This window comes from Danaus plexippus, assembly GCF_018135715.1.
Source record: "Danaus plexippus chromosome 9 unlocalized genomic scaffold, MEX_DaPlex mxdp_24, whole genome shotgun sequence".
Lineage (NCBI taxonomy): Eukaryota > Metazoa > Arthropoda > Insecta > Lepidoptera > Nymphalidae > Danaus > Danaus plexippus.
In genome coordinates, this window is record NW_026869847.1 from 2,373,419 (window position 1) to 2,398,158 (window position 24,740).

At 34.9% G+C, this 24,740-nt stretch overlaps 4 protein-coding genes across 7 annotated transcripts in view; 2 read left to right on the plus strand and 2 right to left on the minus strand.

The window, feature by feature from the left end:
• LOC116767261 (titin-like) overlaps positions 1-2,156 on the minus strand; it is a 57,313-nt gene extending 55,157 nt beyond the window's left edge. The window contains 1 exon segment of the mRNA XM_032657518.2: positions 1,753-2,156. Coding sequence (XP_032513409.2) covers positions 1,753-1,922 — 170 coding nt within the window. The 5' untranslated portion in view covers positions 1,923-2,156.
• A 293-nt stretch (positions 2,157-2,449) lies between these two features.
• Positions 2,450-4,094, plus strand: LOC116767423 (fatty acid-binding protein-like). Of its 2 annotated transcripts, none has more exons than XM_061527230.1 (5): positions 2,450-2,573; positions 3,147-3,289; positions 3,389-3,558; positions 3,765-3,875; positions 3,967-4,094. In XM_061527230.1, exons 2-5 carry the CDS (start codon positions 3,220-3,222, stop codon positions 4,027-4,029), a joined length of 414 nt encoding a protein of 137 aa, XP_061383214.1. In that variant the 5' UTR covers positions 2,450-2,573; positions 3,147-3,219; the 3' UTR covers positions 4,030-4,094. The 2 variants fall into 2 exon arrangements, with proteins under 2 accessions (XP_061383214.1, XP_032513627.1); XM_032657736.2 differs by having other exon boundaries at positions 2,559-2,628.
• Positions 4,095-4,792: 698 nt separating this feature from the next.
• Positions 4,793-6,015, plus strand: LOC116767719 (ADP-ribosylation factor-like protein 6-interacting protein 1). The gene is made up of 3 exons (XM_032658174.2): positions 4,793-4,952; positions 5,058-5,429; positions 5,507-6,015. Exons 1-3 carry the CDS (start codon positions 4,935-4,937, stop codon positions 5,696-5,698), a joined length of 582 nt encoding a protein of 193 aa, XP_032514065.1. The 5' UTR covers positions 4,793-4,934; the 3' UTR covers positions 5,699-6,015.
• A 398-nt stretch (positions 6,016-6,413) lies between these two features.
• LOC116767246 (inositol hexakisphosphate and diphosphoinositol-pentakisphosphate kinase) lies at positions 6,414-24,599 on the minus strand. 3 transcript variants are annotated; one of them, XM_061527253.1, is made up of 28 exons: positions 24,460-24,599; positions 22,706-22,888; positions 22,278-22,418; positions 21,753-21,843; positions 20,934-21,088; positions 20,228-20,315; positions 19,943-20,147; positions 19,470-19,751; positions 18,391-18,579; positions 17,892-17,989; positions 17,349-17,486; positions 16,858-17,089; positions 16,043-16,251; positions 15,168-15,394; positions 14,822-14,958; positions 14,274-14,421; positions 13,970-14,097; positions 13,717-13,831; positions 13,051-13,131; positions 12,759-12,844; positions 12,399-12,510; positions 12,229-12,313; positions 10,839-11,147; positions 10,224-10,391; positions 9,916-10,033; positions 9,385-9,470; positions 8,297-8,403; positions 6,414-7,284 (listed from the first exon to the last, which is right to left on the minus strand). In XM_061527253.1, exons 1-28 carry the CDS (start codon positions 24,562-24,564, stop codon positions 6,718-6,720), a joined length of 4,590 nt encoding a protein of 1,529 aa, XP_061383237.1. In that variant the 5' UTR covers positions 24,565-24,599; the 3' UTR covers positions 6,414-6,717. The 3 variants fall into 3 exon arrangements, with proteins under 3 accessions (XP_061383237.1, XP_061383238.1, XP_061383236.1); XM_061527254.1 differs by lacking the exon at positions 24,460-24,599 and adding an exon at positions 23,894-24,092 and having other exon boundaries at positions 22,718-22,888; XM_061527252.1 differs by lacking the exon at positions 24,460-24,599 and adding an exon at positions 23,894-24,092.
• Between the last annotated feature and the right edge of the window lie 141 nt (positions 24,600-24,740).

Here is a 24,740-nt window from a genome sequence, read left to right on the forward strand (position 1 = left end):
AATCAAATTGTAACCATTTCGTAATACGTACTATGTAAAGTACGGTAACGGTTTTTAGAAATTTCATTGAATTACAACATAAACAATCGCAAAATCTTTTCACTCTACTTAGCGTGTAACTGATTAAATAATATCTATTATGATTTTAAGCGTTTTACGTAAAAATTTTTTCACGGCGAAGCAGTCACTGAACAAACTCAGATTGTGTTCATATATGTGCGATTGTGTATGTGTGATGTGTGTGTGTTATACACAACTTTCATTTAAAACATCTACAATGTTGAATAAAATGATAAATTACGCGTTGTATATCCGAAAATCGTAGTATTATTTACATCTAGTATTGTACAAGAGAGCAATTTGTAAACAAAGTTATCCTTTTATAGCTACGAACAGCCAATACTTTTCTAATATTCCAAACAGACTTATTAGTAAAATAAATTTAAAGTCTAATCTCTACACATGCATTTCCGTATATAAATAATGGAATCGTAAGTTATTCAAACATACAACTACCCTCAACAATAAAATAAAAATCTTAAAGATAGTACAATATAACAAATTATATATATATTTATATGTTACAATGTCTGTTATTAGTGTAATGCTACAGCTTTAAAAGTATAGGAAGCGTTTTCTTCATAATATGTCATTTACTGCAAATATGGTCGTAAGTCCTCCATATGTCCTCCAAGACTACATTTTTCTCACCAAAAAAATTTGTTACCACAACCAAGAAATAAGGATAACAATATGAAGCACCAAATCGAGTCAATTAGCAACTATACCAGCCTAGATTCAACATATTATTATATTTATTAAATTAAAATACTTGTATAACATTCGGAAAAACAGGACTAATATAGACAAGGATTTTATTTTTTAATAAGTTGGGGATTTAAAAAGAAATAACATGAAAGGTGAAAGTCGATAAGTTGACAAACAAGTTTGGAGCTCTCAAAAATATCCAATGCAATACAATAAAAATATTACGATTTTATTCTCCATAAAAAAAAATCTTTGACTTTAATAAAAAAATATACATATTTTTTATTTAATAAGTTATTCTTTTGTAAAATAATATAATAGTGTATAATTATCATTTTTAACTCACATATATTTAAATTTTTCTTTTATATCTTTAAGTATTCCAATCATCAGTGCATATAATATTAATTTAAAATATATTTTTATGTTACCAGATTTAAAATATTATTGTTACATGTTTTTTTTTTAATTCTTATACCCATAAACATATAAGGGTAGATAGAAATAAAATGGACAGAATAATGGCATACCATACAAATTCTAATTTTGGAGCTCATTTCCTATCTACATGTACATTTAACATAAAGTATTTAATATTCAAATAATAATTATTCAATAAGAATCTATTAAGATTATTTGCTCGACATCTTAAGATATTTTTATATTTTACAGAAAAACTTAAGATATAAGTTATATCATCTATAATAGCTTTTAACTTGAAACTAAGTTTTTGGGAATGGCCGGTTTGTCAAACAATCAATTGCTAAAATGTAAAAGATAGAGTTAGTAAAATATTTATAAGATTAGAATAAAGGTATTAAATGACACAGTCTAGAAACTGTTTAATAGTTTAGAACAATACTTTTAAAACTAGGACACTTCTTCTATCCTCATTTTTCATAAAGCAATGCAATTATGGCTATTAAAATGTTTTTATTATTTAACACTATTTATAATAAAAGTTGATCATTATTTTCTACTCACATTTCCGACAAGTATTCGGCAGTCCAGTATAAAACTTCTCCCGGCAACTCTGACTGTGTAATTGTGTACCCAGCAATATTAACAGGTAATTGGTCCTTAGGATCTACGGTAGCAGCGAATTTTTCAAAAAAAACTCGATACGCAGTCAAATAATCATCCTTATCACCCATTTTATATAAATTTTTATTTTGTATAAAAAATAAGAAAAATTAAACTTATTGATATAGAGAATAACAAAAATATTATGCGTGCTATTGGTTCACTGTGTTCACTAATTTCTTAACAAAATGAATATTTAAGCCTAGTTGGTCTTTAACATCACTTATACTTAAAAAAATCGTATCGTTGTATACTAAAAAGTAAAATTTTAAATGAGTCAAAACAAATTCATATCTCTACAACGAACATACGTCACACTCTATACAATAGTAACAAATAGACCGGCATCGACTACAGATTGGAGAAGTCGCGCCCAGTACTTTCAAAGATAACCATAGACACTACCTGATGTTATTTATTTATATGAATATATATTTTAATATTTTAAATAAAATATAAATTAATAATAGTCATAATCTAAGCTTTTTAAAATCAAAATATTTTAATATAACTCCCAGAACAGATTAAAACAACGCAATAAAATACATAAATGTTTTATATGCAATTTAGTTAAATTTAATATAAATTCAAATACTTATCTTTTGAGTGTTTTTAAAGTAGTATTATAAAATAAGTGCACCTTTCTTAAGAAACACAGAGTATATCGCTGATATTTTTTCATATAACAACACTACATCGATGATCAAGCTGTACAATGACGAGTAAGTAATCAAGTTAGAGACACATTCGTCACCCTCATGACTTATCGTTAGCTAGGTAATAAAAGTTATTCATGATTAAGGATTTAATTTGGAGGATATAAACATTATCTTAGTCACGTATCGAAAAAAGTAATAATTACAAAGACAAAGGCATATATATATAAAAGTAATAGTACTAAAAAATTAACATTTGCGGGCATTAAAGGCCATTATGTTAACAATTGTGTGGATGAGAACAACTACTAGATTAGCCGATTATTAATTAGGGATCTTGATAAAATAAACATAATTTATCAACGACGCGCTTAACATGTTTTTAGAGTTCCACATCTAAATCTAATAGAAGATATCAAAGACCTATTTAAGATGATATATGACAATTATTTTGATGTTTCTATTAAGTTTATATTTTTTAAATATATTAAAGTACCCAACTTTAAGCAGCAAAATTACTGTTTGCATATATCTCAAAAGTACTGAACCACGGAAGATAAGCTCGCTCACAATTAACTTATTGTAATCTATATACGTGAGTGCGGGCTGAAAGATAAGTAATATGTATAATAATTGCAGTCTGAAACCGATTTTTAAGAGCATAATCACCGAGAACACTTGTGCGTAAATAAATTTAAAAAAAAACTTTACAATGCCATCAATCGCCGGAAAATATCAACATTACAAAAACGAGGACATTGAAGAATATTTTACAGCTGTTGGTCAGTATGAATATAATATATTACATATTTATAAAAATATCCTATGCACATGTGTGAGTTTGTGTAATACAGTATAAATAATATACTCTTTATTTTCAGGAGTTCCATATATAGGACGAAAAATGATGTCAATGTCTTCACCATTAATGGAAATATCTGTGGATGGAGATTATATTACTATTAAAACTTCATCTGTGATGAGAACAAATGAAACCAAATTTAAAATAGGTGAAGAGTATGACGAGCAAATGCCAAGCACTGTTATCAAAGTGAGATTATTATATAGCTTTTATTATATTAATATACTATGTCTTTGTAACAGAAAAAATGGGTAAAAAAAAATTGCTATAGAAACATCTAGAACGAAATTCCATGTCACCAACTTTTTAATACATTGGAAAGTTAAAATGTACCTATCCACTATCAATATAATATATTTCAATGAAGTTATTTATTAAAACTTTAACTTTTACAGAGTACCTCAAAACTTATAAACGACAACGAGCTTATTACCGAGTCTGTAATACCTGAAACTGGAGATAAATGTGGCCGACACTACTTATTCAGTGATGAAGGATGCGTTATCGTTAGTTTTGTTACTTTAAATAACTTACTTTTAAATTTATTTGAAAACAACATATCTGTTATCCAACAAAATCATTCAATTTCTATTTCAGACACTTACTCATGATAAGGCTAAGAAACCAGGCAAGAGATATTTCCGAAGGGTGAACTCTTAAAGAAGATGGGTGTAATAATGAAATATCTATTAATTTTAAACCTTTTAAATAAATCTATATCATAATTACTTTGTTTTACTTTTTTACATTTATGAATCTTTTAAAATACACTTCTATAAAAATGTTGTTAATTTCATAACATACATAATTTCATCCATTAAAGCCTAAAGTTATATAAAAATACGCATGTGTTTCATATTAACTACAACTTTAGTCATATGCAGTCTATTATTTAGTACAATGGTAGAAATTTAATAAAAGATCGTGTGTTTTTTGTTCAATTATAATTTCATTCACCACTATCTTAAAATATTTCCAAATTCCCAACTTCCCATTTATTTTACTGAAAAAGAAAACTCCTCTCTTCACATTATTTTTAGTGCTATACAACATTTAACGAACAGTGCAACATATTTTTTATAGACAAATTAAATAAATGTCACAAAAAAAGTGAATACATAAATATTCCTATATATGTTATATACTTATAGGATTTTATTACTGTATGTATGTAATACTTACTATATATGTAATTTTAAAAATGATAAAATTTAATATGTATTACTCTTAATTACTAAAATAGCTGGCAGAAATGAAAGAATTTAAGAAGGTAGTTTTATACCAATATTTTTAGACACTCTACGCAAATATAAAAAAATATATTTTAAATTAATACGGGATCGAAATCTGCAAAAATTACCAAACTGCAGAACAAGACTACTGATTAATATTTTACCTAAAGTGTTGCAACATTAAAAAAAGTTTGTTCGTTTAAGTTCCGCATTGACCACAGACAGAGTTTTCAAAAGATATTTTGATGGTCGGGCGGTTACATATTTCATTGTCTGATTGTAATCCGTTTAATTATCAAGGATTCATTTTACAACTAAATTAACATAATTAAAATGGCAGATATTATTCAGGTTGTGTATATTTTTTAGTTTGATGTCGTAGTTTATATCAATCTGCTGAAATATGCAATTTCTATTGATGTATGCTAAATTAATTATTCTTATGCGTTATTACAGGAACAGCAAGTCAAAAGGGTAAAACGCTTTTTAGAAAGTTGGCGTATGGCCCTTCTCCCTTTAAAATCCGTGTTAATATGGGAACAGCAGTGGCATCCCTGTGCTATTCTAGCGTTCCTTTCAATTTTGTTTCTCACAATTTCGCTAATGGACCTGAGTATCCTGGCCACTATATCTGTTGTTGGCTTGATATTGAATTTTATTGATTTCATCGTCCCTATTATGTGCAATACTATTTGTAATCCTGGCTCATGGACGGGGCAAAATGAAAAAATGTATGAAGACATTTGCAGAAGTATTGTTATTACTTATAACAAAATTATAAGTAACATAAAATCTTTTTATGCTCTAAGAGAGACTAGTCCTCCAATGGTGAGTATAACATTTAAAACACATAACACAAATATATTTCTTTACTAATTCTTCATGTTTATTTCATTTTGTTGCAGTATTATCTGATTTCCATTTCTATGTTGAGTGTTTCAACTTGGATGGCTGCCTCCATAAACAATGTGTTTCTCCTCTACATATTCTCAGCCATAGTACTTCTATGGCCGGGCATTCAGCACCGTGGCATTTTAAACACGGTCCTAAGTTTTGTTAATAAGGCTCCAAAAATGGCGTCTTTGAAATCTGATTAAGATTTAATGGATACTTATGTAGCTTTTATATTTTAGAGATGCTTAAGGTATTGCCTTATTTAGTATGATCTCCCGATACCTTTTTGTGATATTTATATCCATAGACTTTAATTTAGATTGTCATAAGTAATGTACTCTGTATGGAACTGGTATTGTTCCTCTGGTTTTTAGTTTGTATTGTAATGAAATGTGTCAAGTATATGTGTTACAGTCTGAATTTAGTGAGAGATGTACGGTCTGGTTGTTAAGTTTAGGTCGGCTTATTCAATGTGAGCTTAAAATTATTTTATTTGGGTTTAAATAAAAGTTTACTATAACATGTGATTTTATTTCATCTTTTTTGTGGCGCTAATGAAATTCAACATCAGACTATTCATTACATAATAACAAATTATACACTTTGTATTTTTGATATTCAGCTTGGCGCCAGTGTTTGAGGTAGTTTCAGATTTCTCTTTTAATGTTCAGCGTTACTAGCAATAATGTCCTACAAAATGGCTGAAGCCAGTGGTTATAGTTTTCAAATAAAAGTTGATACTTAAATGTTGCCATTAAAAAATTCGGGTTTAGTATTATAATTAATCATTATGTCATAAATATAATTCTAAACATTAAAGTAAATTACAATTAGTACGACACGGATGACGCCGCTTGTAACACTAGTTGGATTAGACGGGTTGAAATTTAAGTATAATAAAAAATAAAAGACATTAAAATTATAAGCATTTGTATATTTTTTAAAAATACTTATATTCACTACAAATAACATTATATAATATATTATAATGGACAGATGCGAAGCTTAAAACAGGTCAAAAAAGGATAAATCTAAACCATTGAATGTCATGAACATGAATAAATACGTGCTCTACCACGTGAACATTTGTCTACAAACGTTTGAGGCAATAAATATCACTTCATTAAAATCCCGTCTAAAGTTTAAATAAATATGGAACTAACTATGAAGCAACGGGAGTCAAAAACTATATTAAAACAGCAAAAACCGTACTTAGAGTACTTTAATCTTCGTCAATTGTAAAACCCGGTGTAACGTTACCGACTTTAGCCTTAACGACCAACGGTCCGACGAGACGCGTCAGCTCCGCTGGCTCTATTGTACTATATTTGGGTTCACTCGATGTATTCCCTTCCAATAACTCTTCGGAAACCAATGTCGTAATGAACCTCCCTGATCCGGACTGATTGTTATTTTTGCTACCACTACTATCATTATACATTTTACGTACATTTTTAAGGCCATTGTTTGTCTTACTTTTAAATTCCTCGCTTTGTAAATTTGAAACTTCGGAACTGTATAGCAACGTATCATTAGTCGAGGTGTTGCTTACGTCATCACCTACGTTATAAATTTTACTACTTGATGCCACATCACTGTACGTATCCTTAATATGTTGATAATTGACATCGTACGATCCTACATAAGCGGCGCTAGAGGAAGGTTCGCTGTTCTCTAATGTACTATTTTTTGACATATTAGCATCTGACAGATCATTTCTAACATATTTGACAGACGATCCGCACGCGTCTGCTGACAAGGTTTCTTCATCGTCTTCGCCTTCAGCACTCTGAAACGAAAATAATACACATACGACTACTAAAATATATGTATATGCTATATATGTTCTTATGTTAGAATACTTAACTGATTGAATATTGATAAGTTCAGGAGACATGAAATTGGTTATTTTCATTAGATTTTTAGTCATTATTTCAATCGTTGGTATGTACAATCCGTCTTATAAATTTATACTTAATTTTACAAGTAATTAGTTTATATTGTATAAATAAAATCTGGTAATAATATAGTTTTTTACAACATTAACAAATTACCATGTCTTTTTTTTTAATAATATCGATTCGTAATTAGTTGATACCTAAAAAAATATATAAAATTTAAGAAAATAAAAAAAAACTTCATGCGAGTTACGGGCAAGAATTCCACTTACCAGTTACCTACATTTAGGGCAAATCTATGCTCAGAACAACTCTTTACCTCACAATTAACAATTTCAGTAAACTAATACATACAAAAACATCAAAAAATTTATAAATTAATACATTTTAATAATCTGTAACTATGTGTAATTACAAAATAAATTCTGCGATTCTGCAACTTGAAAAAATGTTATCACCCATTTAAAAAAAAACAACTTATGCCTTATACCAGTTAATGTAATACAGCATTTGTATGTAAGATATGTTTGTATGAATGATAGAATTTATTTGACTGTATTAGAATACTATTACATATCAAATAAATATTGCTTGATTAATCGTCATCTTGCAGTCTTCATCCTGAACACACAATGCATCATCGACTAAAGACCCATAATCTGTCACATGTACCTTCTGATATGTAATGGTAATTATTTATACTATATGTAGTTTCTATCAAAAAGGTTTCTGGTTGAGATCTCTTCTAAGAAGTAAGTTATCCTTTGTGCATCACATATCTTTTATAATAGTGTAATATTTCTACTTTTTGTATATAAATAAATAATAATACATTTCTTTGGTACAAATCCTCTAAATCTAAAATCTATACTAATGTTCCGTATACGATGGAGTGTTTCCTACCATCAGGTCGTGATCCGTCATGGAGCCGGCGGTGGCCTCGTTACTGTTGAACTCCAGCTCGGACGCCACTGACACCGGCGTCACGTCGCCGCTAATAGACGAACCTGCTGCATTTATTGCCATAAATATTCGGCGTAATAAAGGAACACTGAATTAAATACAATAATAGTATTCATTACTTGACATTCAGCGTGTAATTTATATTTAGAACATGGCAATTAACGAGAAAATTATAACATAAATTCTATCAAGAATATGTACTAATTAATACATACATTTTTACATTTACATGAAGCAGTTGGTTTAACATTTAAAAAATTACAATTTTTTAACAGTTCCACATGCATGGCAATAATTAAATCATAAACAGTAAAAATAATCTTTCAAATCGTGCAATGATACATGCATTGTCATTTCGAAATATCACGTCGTGACGTCATCCTGCCAGTATTAAACGTCAGAATATATTGACAGTTGACATTTTGAATGTACTCTATAGTGAATGAATGAACGATATCATCTCGAGCGTGTCTGTATGTGATTTATATGAAAAATGAACACTGCTTCAAAACTACGTTGTAAAAATGTAATCAATTAATTTTGACTGTAAGTATAGTCAATGATAAATTATAAAATGACGTATGAAATTTTCTTACGTATTTTTAATTACAATTAAGGCCGAGGTTTAAGTTGGCAACTTGTATTCCAAATAACTTGTTGATTATTAAAGTTTCCATTTTGTTTGAATAATATTTAACTGTTACTTTGACAAGGGATTCATTAGTAGTAGTAATTTTCCATAGGTTTGTCTTGTCTTTTCTGATGTTTGGTTTGTCTTTTCTGATTCGCTTTTCTTCAAGTAGCATAATAATAACAGTAATCAATAACATTTTTTTTAAACTGAATATAAATTATTTTATAATAATTGAATACAATATATATATATATATATTGTATTTAGATATTTCGTATTTCATTACATTTTTATAACATACAAGTGTAGTTTTTGAACGCGGTATATTCTTTCAGTGTGTGCGTGAGTGAGGAAAGTGCTGTATGTGTGAGTGTGTGTGTACACGTGTGTGTACCTGGTGCAGCCACGACGAGCGCTCGTAGCGCGGCGTCCGTGCCCCAGTCGGGTAACTTCCCAGCTGCAGTCTTACTCCAATTGCTACTGGAATCCACAATGTTATCACGCGATCCTTTTGTAAACGACTCCACTTATTAGGTAAATATATACACAAGTCTGTACAGTTCACATCTATCGAGTCCCGTCCCTGACAAGGGTTGAGTTTTGCAAAGATGACAAGAGTTTATCGGTCGAATATGATATTTGGAAGTGAAAACGACAAAACAAAACAAAAACAAAAGAAGCTCGACGTCAGCCTCCCATTAGTATTGTACAGCGATGTGCCGGAAACCTTAAAAGAGTATCCGCAACGATTCGACAGAATGTTAGCGGATTGCATCTCATCCTTATATAATTTACGGTATACAAATATGATTTAGTAAATTTTTGCGTTATGCAAAATGAGTCATCGGAAGACAATATTAAGTCGGAGGTAGCAACTAAAGTGACGTCACACGTGTCCATGCTGTGTGAGTGTGTGTGTGTGTACCTCTCCGTCTTGTTGTCTGCGTAGTTGTTGTTGGGGGAGGAGGGCTCGGCGGAGGAAAGGCCGCTCGGTAACTCTCCCGACGAAGACATCAAAGACGACGGACCGCTCCAACCGACGCCTGGAGAAACATTTATCAATAGATAAAAACTCTCACATCTCTTCGTATGTTTAATTTTGTATAACAAGTAATGACAAAAACCGTTTTTTATTAGATTTCATATATTATGATCGTCCATATAATTAGAATAAAATTTTCGATCCTTATATTTCGGTTATTTTTTGTAGTTAAAAGATATATAATTGGTTACTATTAGTGGGCGACGGTTGTTTGGCGGGCGCGGCTGCCGGCGGCCCTGCCTTGGCCGCGGTGTCCGTCACTCTCTCCAGGAAGGCGTCCAACTGCCTCAAAGACAACGCGTTGTGCAGCGTCTCCAGCGGCCGGATGGCCGGCACGCCGCCGAAACCCTCCAACGCCGCTGCACAATCATATGATATGATGAGGAACAGGAAACGGTGAGATATGACTGTGTTGTAGACAGCTTTGTTACTTTGATTGTCATAAAAAGTTGTTGCATAGCTTGCATCAGGCTTAAATTTTAAAAACAGTTCCAAGCTAATGCTGGTCTGATGTTGGTTGCTAGGAAACGTAACTTATTTCGTAACATAGTTAATTAGATCTTTGTAAGGTGTATTTCTCACATTACGGACTCGTATGTACTAGTGTAAAACAAAACTAGGACATTACAAACACGTCCCTACATATAAAGAAATTAGTCACTATAATAAATCATAATTAGTCACAAATAAATTTTTAATCTGCGATTTAAACTGACTCCTGAACGTAGTTTATATGGAGGGCTGGCCCATACTAGGAATCGGTTTGGGTGTTCCAAATAAAATGTTCCTTAAATGCTGTTATGTACCGTTGGATGCGGAGGACGCGGGTATCATGACTCGCAGGTTGGGCGCCGAGCTGGACCCCGAGATGACGGCGGTGCTGAACAGTCCCGCGGCGCCCGGCAGCTTCACCCTCGCCCCCAGACCCAACATCTTGAGGTAGCTCATCTGGCCGGCGATGCTGTGCCGCTGGCGCCGCCCTGCGCCCCGCACGATACAGCCGTCCGCCCCGCCCGCGCTTTTGCGACTGAACGTCAGCGCGGACAGGGGCAGCTCGTTAGTGGACGACTCCACACCGGACACGTCCACCGCGGGAGGAGAGGGCGTGGGGGGAGCTGAGGCGGGGGAAGGGGAGAGAACGTCACGTGACCAGACGGGGAGAACGGTTAGTACGGGGGTAGTGATAGAAAGAAAACCGATTAGTACATCGTTCAAGAAGAATAGAATAGAAAATATATAAATAAAATAACGTATATAGAGGTATGTGATAAGAAGCGTGCCGGTGAGAGATAGCGTTTGGAGCCCGTGTGGGCGGGTCCTTGTGTTACGGCTGACGACCGCCCGACCGAACGCACGTCCTGCACTCGACGCGCTACTCCCTCGGCCACTGTGACGTCACCGAGGCAGAAACGTCACGAGCTAGACGCACGCCCGGGCCGCTGCATGGTTTTATCTCGCTCGGTTCGTCATAATGTTCATAACAGGAGCGTCATCAACGTTACTATTGAATTGTTAAAACATGCAAAACACAAGCGGCAGCCAAACGTGAACACATTCGAGGAGCGAGATCTCAACGCAAACACACACAATATCGCCGGCCAGAATGAGCTCAGTACGACAACGAAGCGCCGCTGTGGCTATGTCTCTACACACTCCAAAATACACAGATTAAATAATACACAAAAAATATACAAACAAAAGAAACAGATCGGAGGTAAACGAGTGAAAGATCGGCTACAGGTCGATATGAAGTTAATAGGACTCAAACACATCCTGACACAGCGGAGTAACTACACGGGCTAGAAACATTACAAGGGTTTATATAGAAAATGTATGGGGCTCATGCAGAAGGAGTATTTGTCACACGTCAAAGATCCTTAATACGTGTGTTGAAAGTAGCTGACTGTCATACCTTCAGTTTCCGGACATCTCAAGTAAATAATGAAATTGTATATACGTATCAAAGACCGATTACAATACTACGTCGACTTTTAAAGATAGAATACTCATCTGTGTTAAGTGTTGATGTAGTATTGAATTGAATGAAAAGGAATGTTATCGTAAAAACAAATAAAAAACAGTTAATTTTAAAATCATGTTAGTTCTCACGTGTTTTATTTCACTCACGAGCTATTAGTCAGACGTATTATAATATGTTGTTCTTCTACATGTGTGTGTGCGCGTGTGTGTGCTTACCATTGTCGTTGGTCTGTTTGTTCTGGTCGTAGCTGCGGGCCCGCGGCTGTGGCTCGATTGACGCTTTGGACTCGCTCTCCTCGCTCTGGAAACGATATTACAGAATGGATAAATTCTCATACAGGATAATTCGATACAACTATGGCAATGACAGCAGGTGTCCGGCTGACCGCGTGCTGCAGCGCGTGACCGTCGTCTTTCGGGTGCCGCGCGCGGAGCTCCTCGCTGAGTCGCGCCGCGAGGGAGGACGCCTCGTGACCGCTCACCGTGTAGTGCAGGTTGCTGGAGTAGGGGTCAGCTCGTATTATAATAAAGAAAACAAATATATACTGCAATAGATTAACAAGCATGAATATTAATTTAGTTATTAAATTAAAATCAACGAGAAACAGAGCTAATCAAATCACAAAACATTTATAAGAAAAATTTTACAGCATTTAGTTTTTTCTACATAAAGCCGGCTACTTTTAAATATAACAAGTACTATTTTTAAGCAGAAATAACCAAATTTTTATGGAAACTAAATTTACCAAATAGGTATGGGATCCGAAGGCCTCAACTTTGACTTGGACGTTTTACTGGGAGAGAATGTGTTATCAAACTCGTCGGAGGCGTCCTGAAAAAAAGTGACGTAAATTGATTGAAGATTGCTCAAAGAGCGACATCTATCGTGTACATGCTGTGTACAGGGAACACAGAATATTGAGGTAAAGTATAGCTTGTATGTTAATATAACGGTAAAGCTTCGTAAAAATCGATTCAGTAGTTTTTGTATGAGTTCCTCACATACATCCATTGTCACTTATAAGCCTGGCGAGTTACCGGCTGTAATGTTTCCTGGCTGGCCATTTGGTCGTCTTCCGTCTCCTCCTCTATACACTTCACCTCGTCCGACGGGCTCTGCTGTAAGGTGTATCAGTGTTCAATATATTCATTTTATATTTTAAACGTTTCTATGTTAAATAAAAAAAAATCTTTTTCCTGTCGTCTCTGCAATTCAAATAATATAAAATAAATCGTCCATCCGATAAAGATAAATTACGATAACAAAGAGTAACTTTGTTAAGTATAAAGTTCAACTGCGTATTACCAATGTTTTGGAACTATTAAATTGTTATATATAACTTCTTTGAGAGGCGACCGCATCAATTCTTTTGTGTTTCAGAAACACTCGGCGAAATAAATATTAAGATAGGCTAGATCTTAAAATAAAGTATCTTAAGAAAATGCCGTCATTAATAGAATATAACATTCACTTTCCTATATAAGACTGAAATATTACAAATATCAGCATCATCAGCCACGGCTGAGCATAGGCCTTTTCTCACATGGAGAAGGTTAGAGTATTAATCACCACGCTTGCTCAAGACGGGTTGGCGATTTCAATCTTATAATTTGAGATTATTATACCAGATGTCTCACGATGTTTTCCTTCACCGTCCGTCAGTGGCGTCTAAATACAATTACAAATATATAAACGTATAATACATCGTTGTTGGCTGTTGAATGGTTCCGCGAGTGCGGTCTGAACCCCGGGCCGGGCGGCAGGTTCTTCTGGACGCAGCAGTTCACACCTGGACTGAAATGCAGCTCCACGTGGAACCTGGAAATAATATAACACATGTTGAAAACTTGACAAACTTATACCTTGATGTACCGCAATGTCATGTCATGCCGACCCACGGCGAGGGTTTAATATCACAAGCTGATAGTGACGTCTGGTGAGGAACGTCTCTCATACCTCTCCTCCGAGTACGGATCCTTGGTGGGATCTTCATACAGCATCACCACGATCTGTGACATGTAATTCAACTCGGACACCATGGACACGTATTCCATAGCCCGCCGCCATTGTTCGTCTTTCATTACCTAAAATTATAAGTTTCATGAAAATAAAAATAAAAATTTGTATTCTAATAGAATAGTATAGATGAGGAATGGTTGTATCGGTGTTCTTATTGTTTATTTGAGCGTGTGGCGTGTATGTAGTGTATGTGTGAGTGTGCGTGTGCGTGTGCTTGTGTGAGTGTGAGTGTCCCACGTACGTCGAGCAGGCCGCCGAAGCGCAGCACGGTGAGCAGGGAGTGCACGTGACTCTCGCTAGTGAAGTACAGTCTGGTTCTCACGTGCCTTCCCGGACTCGACACACCGTGGCTGTACCTGCCACAAACATACCCTCTCACCGATCCACCTCTGTGTACACCAAACGTTACCCGGTTAATGACCCCGGACTATATTCAATAATACATTATTTTATACACTACAATACTGATTGATGGATGGTTTTGTGAATGATACTTTATGTCCTGGTAAAGGACGTTGAGGTTTGTGGCGGGAACATGGTATCTCCCGTGGGAGGCCAGATAGAGGACTAGCTTTCTTTCATGTAAGCGACATCTTACTCTAACATGACCCACGACTAATATAAACTATGCTCATATATCTGGACTGGCATGCAATTAGGAAACCAACCTTACCTTCACCTGGAATAATTCTAGACTGTTAAATGACTCTTAGAGTTAGTAATATTTAATATAAAAATTAAAAAAAAAATGCAAAATAAAATTTTTTTGGTTGTAAATAAACAAAGTACCTTGGATTGAGCCTATTGACGTTCTCCTCTCCGGACTCCTCTATATTTCTCTGCAAGTCCGCTCTAATCTTCTTCAGCAGCGGTGTACATATCCCTTGTCCGATCGTCAATTTCTCATGGACTGTTAGACCATATTCCTGAACGAGTTTAAACGAACCATTAATGTATACACTCGATTTTAAAAAAAAATTTTTTTCTGTTCACTATAGTACTTTAAATGTACCCACAAAATTAACTTTCCTATTATTTTTGTCGAAAATATATACATATTTAACATTCCATACAGACTTAACACAGCCATTTCTGTACGGACCTTGCTAACAAAAAGAGGAATGTGCGGCCTTACTTGTGGTATAACAATATCGGCCAAGTACTTGGCGTATATGTACAGCTCCTCGGCCAGGTCGAACTGCAGCGTGTGCTGGTTGTGCTGCAGATCGTACTTGATGCAGTCGTAGATGTCCGGTATCTTGGATATGTCGTAGGTTTTATTCTTCGTGCAGAAATCCTTCTCTATCTTCCCCCAGCGCCGCCCCATCAACTCCCAGGTCTCGCCGTGGTATAGAATTGTATCTGCATAATTTATTCCGTACCGTTAATTGTATTGAAATCATTTTTTTGTGATTGCATTAGATATCTTCTACGCGTACGAGAACAGACGAAATTATGTAAGTTTATGATCCACTTCAGAATTTTTAATGTTGTTCATATCATTGAGCCAATTAATTATGTGCAAAAAAGAGATTATTTCAGTTTTTATTAACGTGCATAATTATAGTTCGACATCATCGATCTATACTCTGAATAAAAATAACAAAAAAACACAAAGTTGGTCATTTTAGCTAATTAAACATTTTACCGGCATTCGATGGAAACGAAAAGAAATGTCTCAATGTATCACACGCAACAGAATTAACTTTTACAACTTAAACTTCACTGATGTTTTATGAACTGTTAGTTGTTACTGTAAATCAGCTTTTCTCAAAGTCGCCGGTTACGCCCTCTTGTGAGCATTGTAGGCCTAAAGGGGGCGGTGGGAGACCCAGAAAACGTGGGACGTTGTGTAGAGGTCGGGGTTGCTTTGTAATTTAATTTAGCTAAGATAAGTTATAGCGGTTGTACAGTATGCGAAGATTTGCGGGTGCTAAAAAATAATATGTTCTCAAAGTTTAAGGGTGAGTTTGGGAACCGCTGCCGTGTACCATGTACAGATTGCATCACCTTTAGTCTTGGGATCGTCCTTCTTGGCCAGCACGATCCTCACCAAACTGTTGATGAGGCTGTGCACGTGAGCGCAGGTCCGGGCAGGGTTGTCGACGAACTCTAACGCGGCCGCTATGCTCAGCGAGCCGCAAGGGTTGACGCGAGCGCGGTCGCACGCGCTGAACGAACGGTCGGCCTGGAGCGCCTCGTGCAGACGGGCCTTCGCCCTGATAATACACCGTATCATATATTTTGTATAAATATCTTGTGAATGTCATTCATACAGTAGCTGATTTGACAGTGTTGAAATAAGAGATTTAATAGAGACTGGGAATAGTGTTACAAGTGATTGCAATTATTCGGCCTACCCGCAAATTAGTTAAACTAATAATCGGATAAAAATATTGGACAATTGAAAACTGTAATAATATATTTTATACGGGATGAAGTCAACGGAACTGACAAATGTTTAAGTTGCTAGCTGACAATATAAGCAATTTTGTACAAATAATTTAATTGCTTAATATGAAGGTGAGTGCAATAATAGTATTGTCTTGTAAGTCCCAGTACCTGTACGCTGGAAAATTTAATAAAACTCTGGCTCTGGGTGCAATTCTTTTGGATTAAATATTTATCAAAATATATTACCAAGTCAACAATGATAACAACACAAAGATTCCTTTAAGCTTCATTAATTTCTTTTATATTTATATATATATATCTTTTGATTATTCGGTCAGTCTCTACGTCCAATAGATTCTCTACCGTCTATCCAGTTTGAGTTCTGTCCTTCCGTTTATCGTAAAAAGTTAAAATAGTGAATAGAAACTTACATATTCTGTACTTTGGATGAATCGCAGTCGTTGTCTAGCAGGCCGTTGGTGTTAGCGGATTTAACCATTTGCACCAAAATGGGCGTGAGTTCCCCCTCCAGCGCCAGCAAGCCCTTAGCGAACGCGGCCGCCGTCATCTGCACGCGACCTTCGTCCGAGGCGTATATCTTCAGATCGTGTCTGAACGTCGAATGTAATCTCAACAGGCCCAGCCCCTGAGTGCCTCCTTCACCTGTAAAATTATTTTATACATCTTTATCTTGCACGAGATATCTTGTGGTATGTGACATCAGATCAAAGTCGGATACTATAAACCCGGACAAAAACAGGTAAACCAAACGTCCCAAATAACCGATACCCATACCAAATAACCGATTTTTTGCGAGAACAATGAGAGCGAGGTTAAAATATTGCTATCTGTAAAATATATTGTAATTACAAAAATTGTATATGTTTAATAATATTCATATCCGGGATATATTGTTGTTAACCTGGAATATGTCTGCCTTGACCTCCAGGGTACATGCATCTGAACATCCGCCCCAGCTCCTCGGCCTGGATCCGCCCGGCCGGAGTCAGCTCGCCGCCCCACTTCAGAATCAACACCAGAGAAGGCTCACCGTCACTACCTACGAAACAAAAATACCTTGTGTGATAAATACTCATTGACAGAATAAAATAATAGCGAAGATTTCTGTTTACACGAGAGGAATAAATAAAATTATACAAGCATTAGACTTTTCAGTGCTCTGAAAATTAAATACGTCATCTAAAAATATATAAGTATAGAAAAATTGATATGCACAAAGGGTGAGCTATTCGCCGGAACTAGTGACATGGCTTTTGAAACTATCTATATACCTTCAACTATATGGAGGCATAATGTGGAGGTGCTTAAATAATTATAATTGGTACGTGGAGTGCTTGAAACTAATAAGTTATTATACAGGGTGCTCCAACATAATAATAGTTTATGTACGGAGTGGAAAAAGAATTATGATATAAGTAATATATGCGTGTAATGAGGTGCGGACCGGGGGCGTTACCGTCGTCGGAGCTGGAGCCCCGCGGTCGACCGCGCGGCTGGTACTTCATCTGGACCTTACGATTGATGCCCGAAAAATGACCGTACCTGCAACATTACACCGATATAAGGTACTTATAACACTTACTTAATAACATCTGTCACATATAAATATTTCTGCATCTTTAGTAATGATGTAAGTGTGAGTTTTTTTGCCATTTAAATTTTTTTTTCATATTTAATGAAGATAAAAAGGAAAAGAATACGTCTCACTCCATAAACAATTATACTCATATTGTAACAACCTTTTCAAACATTGTGTAACTCATTAAACATATATTCTTAAGTTTTTTGTGTCTTCTATAAACATAGTAGTTTTTTTTTGCAGTGTTATAAATTGACTGATAGTATCGTTCTAATATTCCTTTCGTCACGGGAATATCCCTATAATATAAGCAAATTAACAACAAATGTATGGACAAATCGATAAAGTGAAGCCCTCCACTCACATCTCCAGTACGCTCTTGAGTTGTTCCAGCTTGCCCTGTTTCTCCTCTATCTCCGGGTCGGCGTGCCGTGTGTGTATGTCTGCTAGTAGCGAGCGCGCTATATCCAGAATCTCCTGTAGTTGTTTGGGCTTCTTCAGTTTCACGTGACCTCGCTTGAAGCCCTCGTACTTCTCGAAGATCTCGAAGAATCTGAAATGTTACACTCAATTGGATACACTAGGAAAAATACATTACGGTAAATCACCTTCACACGCGGAACTCGTGTGTGTAGTTATATTAATTTATATACCAAAGTTTAAATATTATTAGTATTTCCGGCTGCGCTGCCAGTTTTTTATTATCTTAAGCTACACAGTCCCGACGTTTCGGTTACTTTGCAGCGAGTTGCAATAAAGAACGAGAGAATACATGCGCAAGTATTAGTGTTCTATGTAAATGAATACTCGCGAAATTCGCAGATATCAGTAACGCGACAGGTGTTGAGGATGGACGATGCTGCTGGAAGCAATTACTAAGGAATGACTTGTGATGTCTTAGGAAGTAGATTAGACATCAGGATTATTATAATTAATTAACAAAATAAGTGTGAAGATTGTTACTAGTGTCGCCATCTGTGATCTACTAGTTGTGACGTCGGTGTATGGCAAACAATGTAATCGTTACCGAAAGTGCGTGTTTCTATAAAAATAACGTACTCGTAGATGTTATAATTTATCCAAAAATTCCAAGTAGTTCTACTCCATAAAAACACAGAGATGGCGTTGCTAGTTGGTTGCCATATCTATTTTATTTTACTATAAATTATTGATTTCTAATAATCCAATGGATGGCATAATTAATAAGGAACATATAAAGATATTTTTATATAGATTTTTCCAGTGAAATTATATAAATGTATGAACTGGGAGTTTACGATATAATTAAAAAAGCAATCAACATAGAATAACTATCCTGAAAAGCACAACACAATGTGTCAAAGGACACAGCCGTGGGGTGGAACGTTAAAATCTTGTTGACTATTTCATATATGATTTGCCTCAAGTATATAATATATGTAGATCTCAGTATCAGCGACTGACCTCGGATGGCGCACCTCCACCTTCATCTTCTGCTTGGGCGTGCGGTCGCCGTGCCTGATGACGCCCACCACGCACCTCAGCTCCATCATCTTGCCGAAGGTCGTGGGCACAATGGGCGGGTCGTCCAGCTGGAAGGGCACCGACCACGGTATGTGCAGCGTGGGCGCCAGCTCGCGCAGTATCATGTTGCCGAGGATCTTGGCGCAGTCGTCGTAGTACTTGTTCGAGTTCTTTACGAAAGAGAAGCCGTTCACGTCGCACACGAACGATTTGCCGTTCGCTCTGGAATTATTGACATTTCATCATTACCAAAATACAACTGGACCATCGATTAAAATACAGACATATTTAGAATTTAACGTCCCTAGAAAGGACATATGGACTATATCGCCAACGAAAATTTTAATCCATTGAAATTTTATGATAATAAATCTAAAATGAAAATAATTTTGTTGATCTCATGAACAACACACCTCAACAGATCAAATCCACACACAGTCTGCTTGAAGGCTAAGCAGACTTTTCTTGATATAAGTTTCTCTTGATTGGATAATATAACAGGATATCTTATTTCCTTCCCCTCCGAGTCTCGCTCGACCTTCCCGTCTAGCGCTGGACTCTTTCTGGCCTCAGCGTGGGCATAGTCGGGGCCGACAGTATACACTTTAACATCAGTACCTGGGTATGAACATAATGATACGATCAATAATTGAAAAAAAATCTGTATTTAATATGATGGGCATATCAGAGATCCTCACCATCTGTTGGCATGAAGTCTTCATATATGAAAGAACCCGTCTTCCTCACTCTGGATTCAGGTGAATATATACTGCTCCTGCTACCGATCTGAAATCATTTGGTTCATTTATATTTCATCGATCTGTCAATCATCAATCATTAATATTTGATTGATCGATCAATCAAATGGTTAGTATTTCAAGTCTAGTAGTAAAGCAAGATAAAGCTTCCAATACCACTTAAAAACTTCCAGCACAATAGTGAATAAACAGCTGGGTTAAGGAGATTAACAATGAAAAATTGTATTAATACTTTTGAGAATTTTTGTTTTGACACTCTAGAACAGTGCTTCCGAAAGTGGGCGATGACGCCCTTTTATGAGTGCTGCAGGCCTAAACGGGACGGAAAGAGACGCAGAAAAAAAAGTTGGGTTGTGAAGAAGCCTGGAGGGTAATTTGATATTGAGCTAGGAAAAGTTATAGTGATTTTTCAGTATGTAAATAAATGGGGGCTCTGAAATATAATTTATTTTCAAAGTGAGCAGTAGACAAAATAAGTTTGGGAACCCCTGCTGTAGAATCAGTTTGATTTGTAACCAAGAATATTTACACTTCAGTATTCTTTACTCCATACCAACATACACCACTTCCTAGGTAAATACGTAGTTATATATATAAGTAGTAATGGTATTATATACATATAACCTTCAAGACATTATGTTAGTACCTTCCTGAACAGCCTCTGACTGCCGCCGCCGGCCGAGGTGGGATAGTATATGTAAATATTATGATCTTCAGCCGACACCGGCTTCTCCACGAACGGCTTATTGAATACAACGCCGTTCACCTCCACGTGGTCTTCTGATTCAACAAGTTCATGATCTGCAAACAGTGTTTTTTTTCTTAAAGCAATCAAATCAATTTTTCTATAACAACAATTTACTAACATCATTACGATACTTGACAGTTAGGATGGACGATGTTAGTACGGAAATTGAACTCAAGACTTTTATATTCTTACCAAAAGATGGCGTTGTTAAAGAAAATACAGGCAGTATTCAGTTTTACACTACAAACTGACAGTATTTCGTTTGACTCTACAAACTCGTCTTAATAAACCAATCTGCTTTATGAATTGCGATCTGTGTTATCATTCGAATGTGTTAGTGATATCAAGCGTGTCGTATATTTAATACATTGAAGGTAGATTCACATTTAACATCTTCATACTTAGTCTTAGTTCGCAGCCTCCAACTACATACGGAGCGTTAACAGTTTTTCACCCGGACATCTTTAGACATCATAGTGCTATTGTTTTTTTGATCGCGTAACGGGAAACGCTACGTATGTAGTGTGACGGTGCAAATTCAGAATATGTGAGATGGAGATAATTTTGCTATAATTCATTTTTTTTTCTGCAATATACCTTTACTTGTGGATCTAAAATATTTATTCAATATATACATATTGAATAAAAATTTAAGTAATATTATATTTCTATAAATTTTTTGCTCAGATTATATTTTATATTAGTCTTATATCTTACGTTTAGGATCCGGCGAGTCCCGATCAAGGACAGCGTACCGAGGTATCTCTATACCTTCGTTCTCTAAAATGGCATAAACTCTCCGACGATCCTGTAAAAGAATTATGAAAAACATTTATCTGCGAACTTTATTCTAACTCTAAAGAGTACTTCAGATAACAGAAACTTCATTCGAATATATCTACATGCATACAGAATCTTATCTAATCTATCTCAGATAAGCGTTGTATGTATACCTATTAGGGTAATTTTTCATTTATATATATTTTTTTAAATAATATAAAAACATCATTACTATAAGTTTCAGCTAAACTAAATACGCTGTCACATGTTTTCTTTCATATACCTACTTCTTAGAATCTTAATCGAATGTACGTCTTGTAATGTCTAAGGTACATTATGAATCCGTAAGTGTATTTACAGAACCCGGTATAATATAAACATTACTTTATCGTAAAACCAACATTAAAAGAAGATATTTTGTAATCGCAAACAGAATGGAGCGTCTCAAACAGTTCTAATTACCTGGATATCGTATTGCATGTGGAGATTATTAATTACGTAGGGCTTCCTTAATTTTTCGTACTGTATGGCCTTGTCCAGGGGGAAGCCCTTGGAGTGGAACGAGATTAAACAGTCACAGATCGGCCATTCCTCGACCGGCTTCTGCAAAACAATACACCATCACTGACGACACGGGAACATAACGTGAAGTAAACATCATTCATATCACACAAAGCAAACGGATGTTCAATGGAAACATTATTTTTTTTAATACGCAGTAACATATACAGACGTTATATATACAGCCATACATTATACAGCAACAGAAAATTTATTATGACACAAATAATTATTTGTTAAACAAAATAATGTCCATCGCAATGAAGGTGGGGTTTTCTTTGGTAACATAAAGCGAAGCGTTGTGAGCTATTTTGTTAGATATCGAGAACCTTAAGGATAACCTCCTCTGGAAAGACGAGCATCTTAATGAACTCGAATTCGTCGAGGCGGGTGAGGATCTCCTTCATCGGCTTCGACTGTGACTTCTTAGCCATGGCACAAACCCCCACCACCACTCTCTTGCCCCCGCCATCGCAGTGCGGGTCCAGGGAATCACACAGCTCCAACTCGCCCTAAATATAAAGAAGATATATATATATTATTTATTTCTTACCTGGATACAACGTGTTTTGACGTATATCAATAAAACAACTTTATACATGACAATCCATAAAGGGATCCATATAGAAGACAAAAATACAATATGTCAGCATTAAAACAATGACATAGGTCCTTGAATTAAATTCAAATGGACATTTATAATGAAAACTTCGTCTACACCGAGCGCGACAACCTGAGGGTCACAGGTTCGAACCCGGTGGTGTCTACGATTGTTAGATTCGACATTTTCTGTTTGGAATTAAATTTAAAAGATAACCATCACCATCCATTTTCAGAACTGATGTTTTAAATTTCAGTTTTTTTTTTTATTAAGATACCACATATTTTTTATATGCATATGTACATATATTTCTTGTATTCAAAATATCTTTTAAAAATATTATTCTTAACAATTACTACCATGATGTTAAGTTTTGTGTAAATAATAATAATTGGTTCGAAGAAGTATCTATTTTTAAGAGGTTGCCAGTGCTTTTTTTTAAATATTCTATATTCTATATTATAATGACAAATGTATCAATATATATATATTAATTCTTGCTTTAGTAATTATTATTATTTAATACTTTTGTGGGTATACTTGAAATCGTAGAATGAGAAAAAATGGGCAAATTGTTAAACATTATGCTATAGAAAATTGTACAAGGACTTCATAGTATGTTTTTGTGTTCGTAACTGTTTATGGTGCCTTGACCTCATTCAGATTTTATTCTATTATAATAAATGTTAACAAATTGATTGCCACAATATGAATGACCCTTATAAGATACATTTAAAATATTTGAAAATAAATGCTTTTTTATATATATAAATAACATAATTTATAATCATCTAAGAAAAAATTTATTAATTAGAACATTTTAACAATTAAATAAAATTAATCTTCATAATTTATGCAATTAAAATTATATTTCTATAATTAATGTGCATTAATTATAAAATCTAAATCATCTCACGTCAGGCAGACAATCATCACAGTAGCAAAACTCATCATCACTTTGGTCTTTCTTTTTTTTGTTCCTCCATCTTTTTAAACGCCACCAGTCCTTAAGCCACTGCCACTCCATCACACACAAACACAATACTATCTAATTACAAACATTTATTTGATAAGACCTAGAAGTGAGCTCAACGATTGGCTGCTACTAGACACAAGATAACAAACTCTTTGACAAATAAATTAACATGCCGTTACCTCACTTGTCATTGTCACTACATTTGCTATAAATAAATTTTCACTCTACTATGTTTATGATAATTGCTAGGCCCGTGCTCTTTATAATGTGTTTCTTTGCTGGTATTCTTATCGTTTTGTTTATTTTGTACCGTTTGGAGTGTCGGTAATATTTAAATTTACATACATCTGTGTAATTAAAACGTATTGTGTTTAAAACTAAACATATTGACTAAATAAACGTTATTAAGGGCGAATAAAGGTACTAATGTATTAATAATTGTTCTAAATGTATACGTTTATTAATTATCAGGATTCTAATTGAGCAGATGTCCAGTTCTTACTTACAGAGGATCTTATTGGTACAAGGTTTCCGTCTTCGCCGACATAAAACTGAGGCTGAGTAGCTTGTCGCAACCCTTGATAGCCATGTTCAAGCTCAGTGTAGGACATCACCTACATAGAATCCTTAATTTATTTAGCTAATGGGTACAAAAATAATATAAAAAGTAAAGTAGATAAAAATATTTTTCAAAATTATTACTAAAATGAAATCTTGACAAGTGTCAATAGCGTTTATGATAAATGCGTTATGCTAGAAATGTCATTAGCATTCAATGACATCGTGT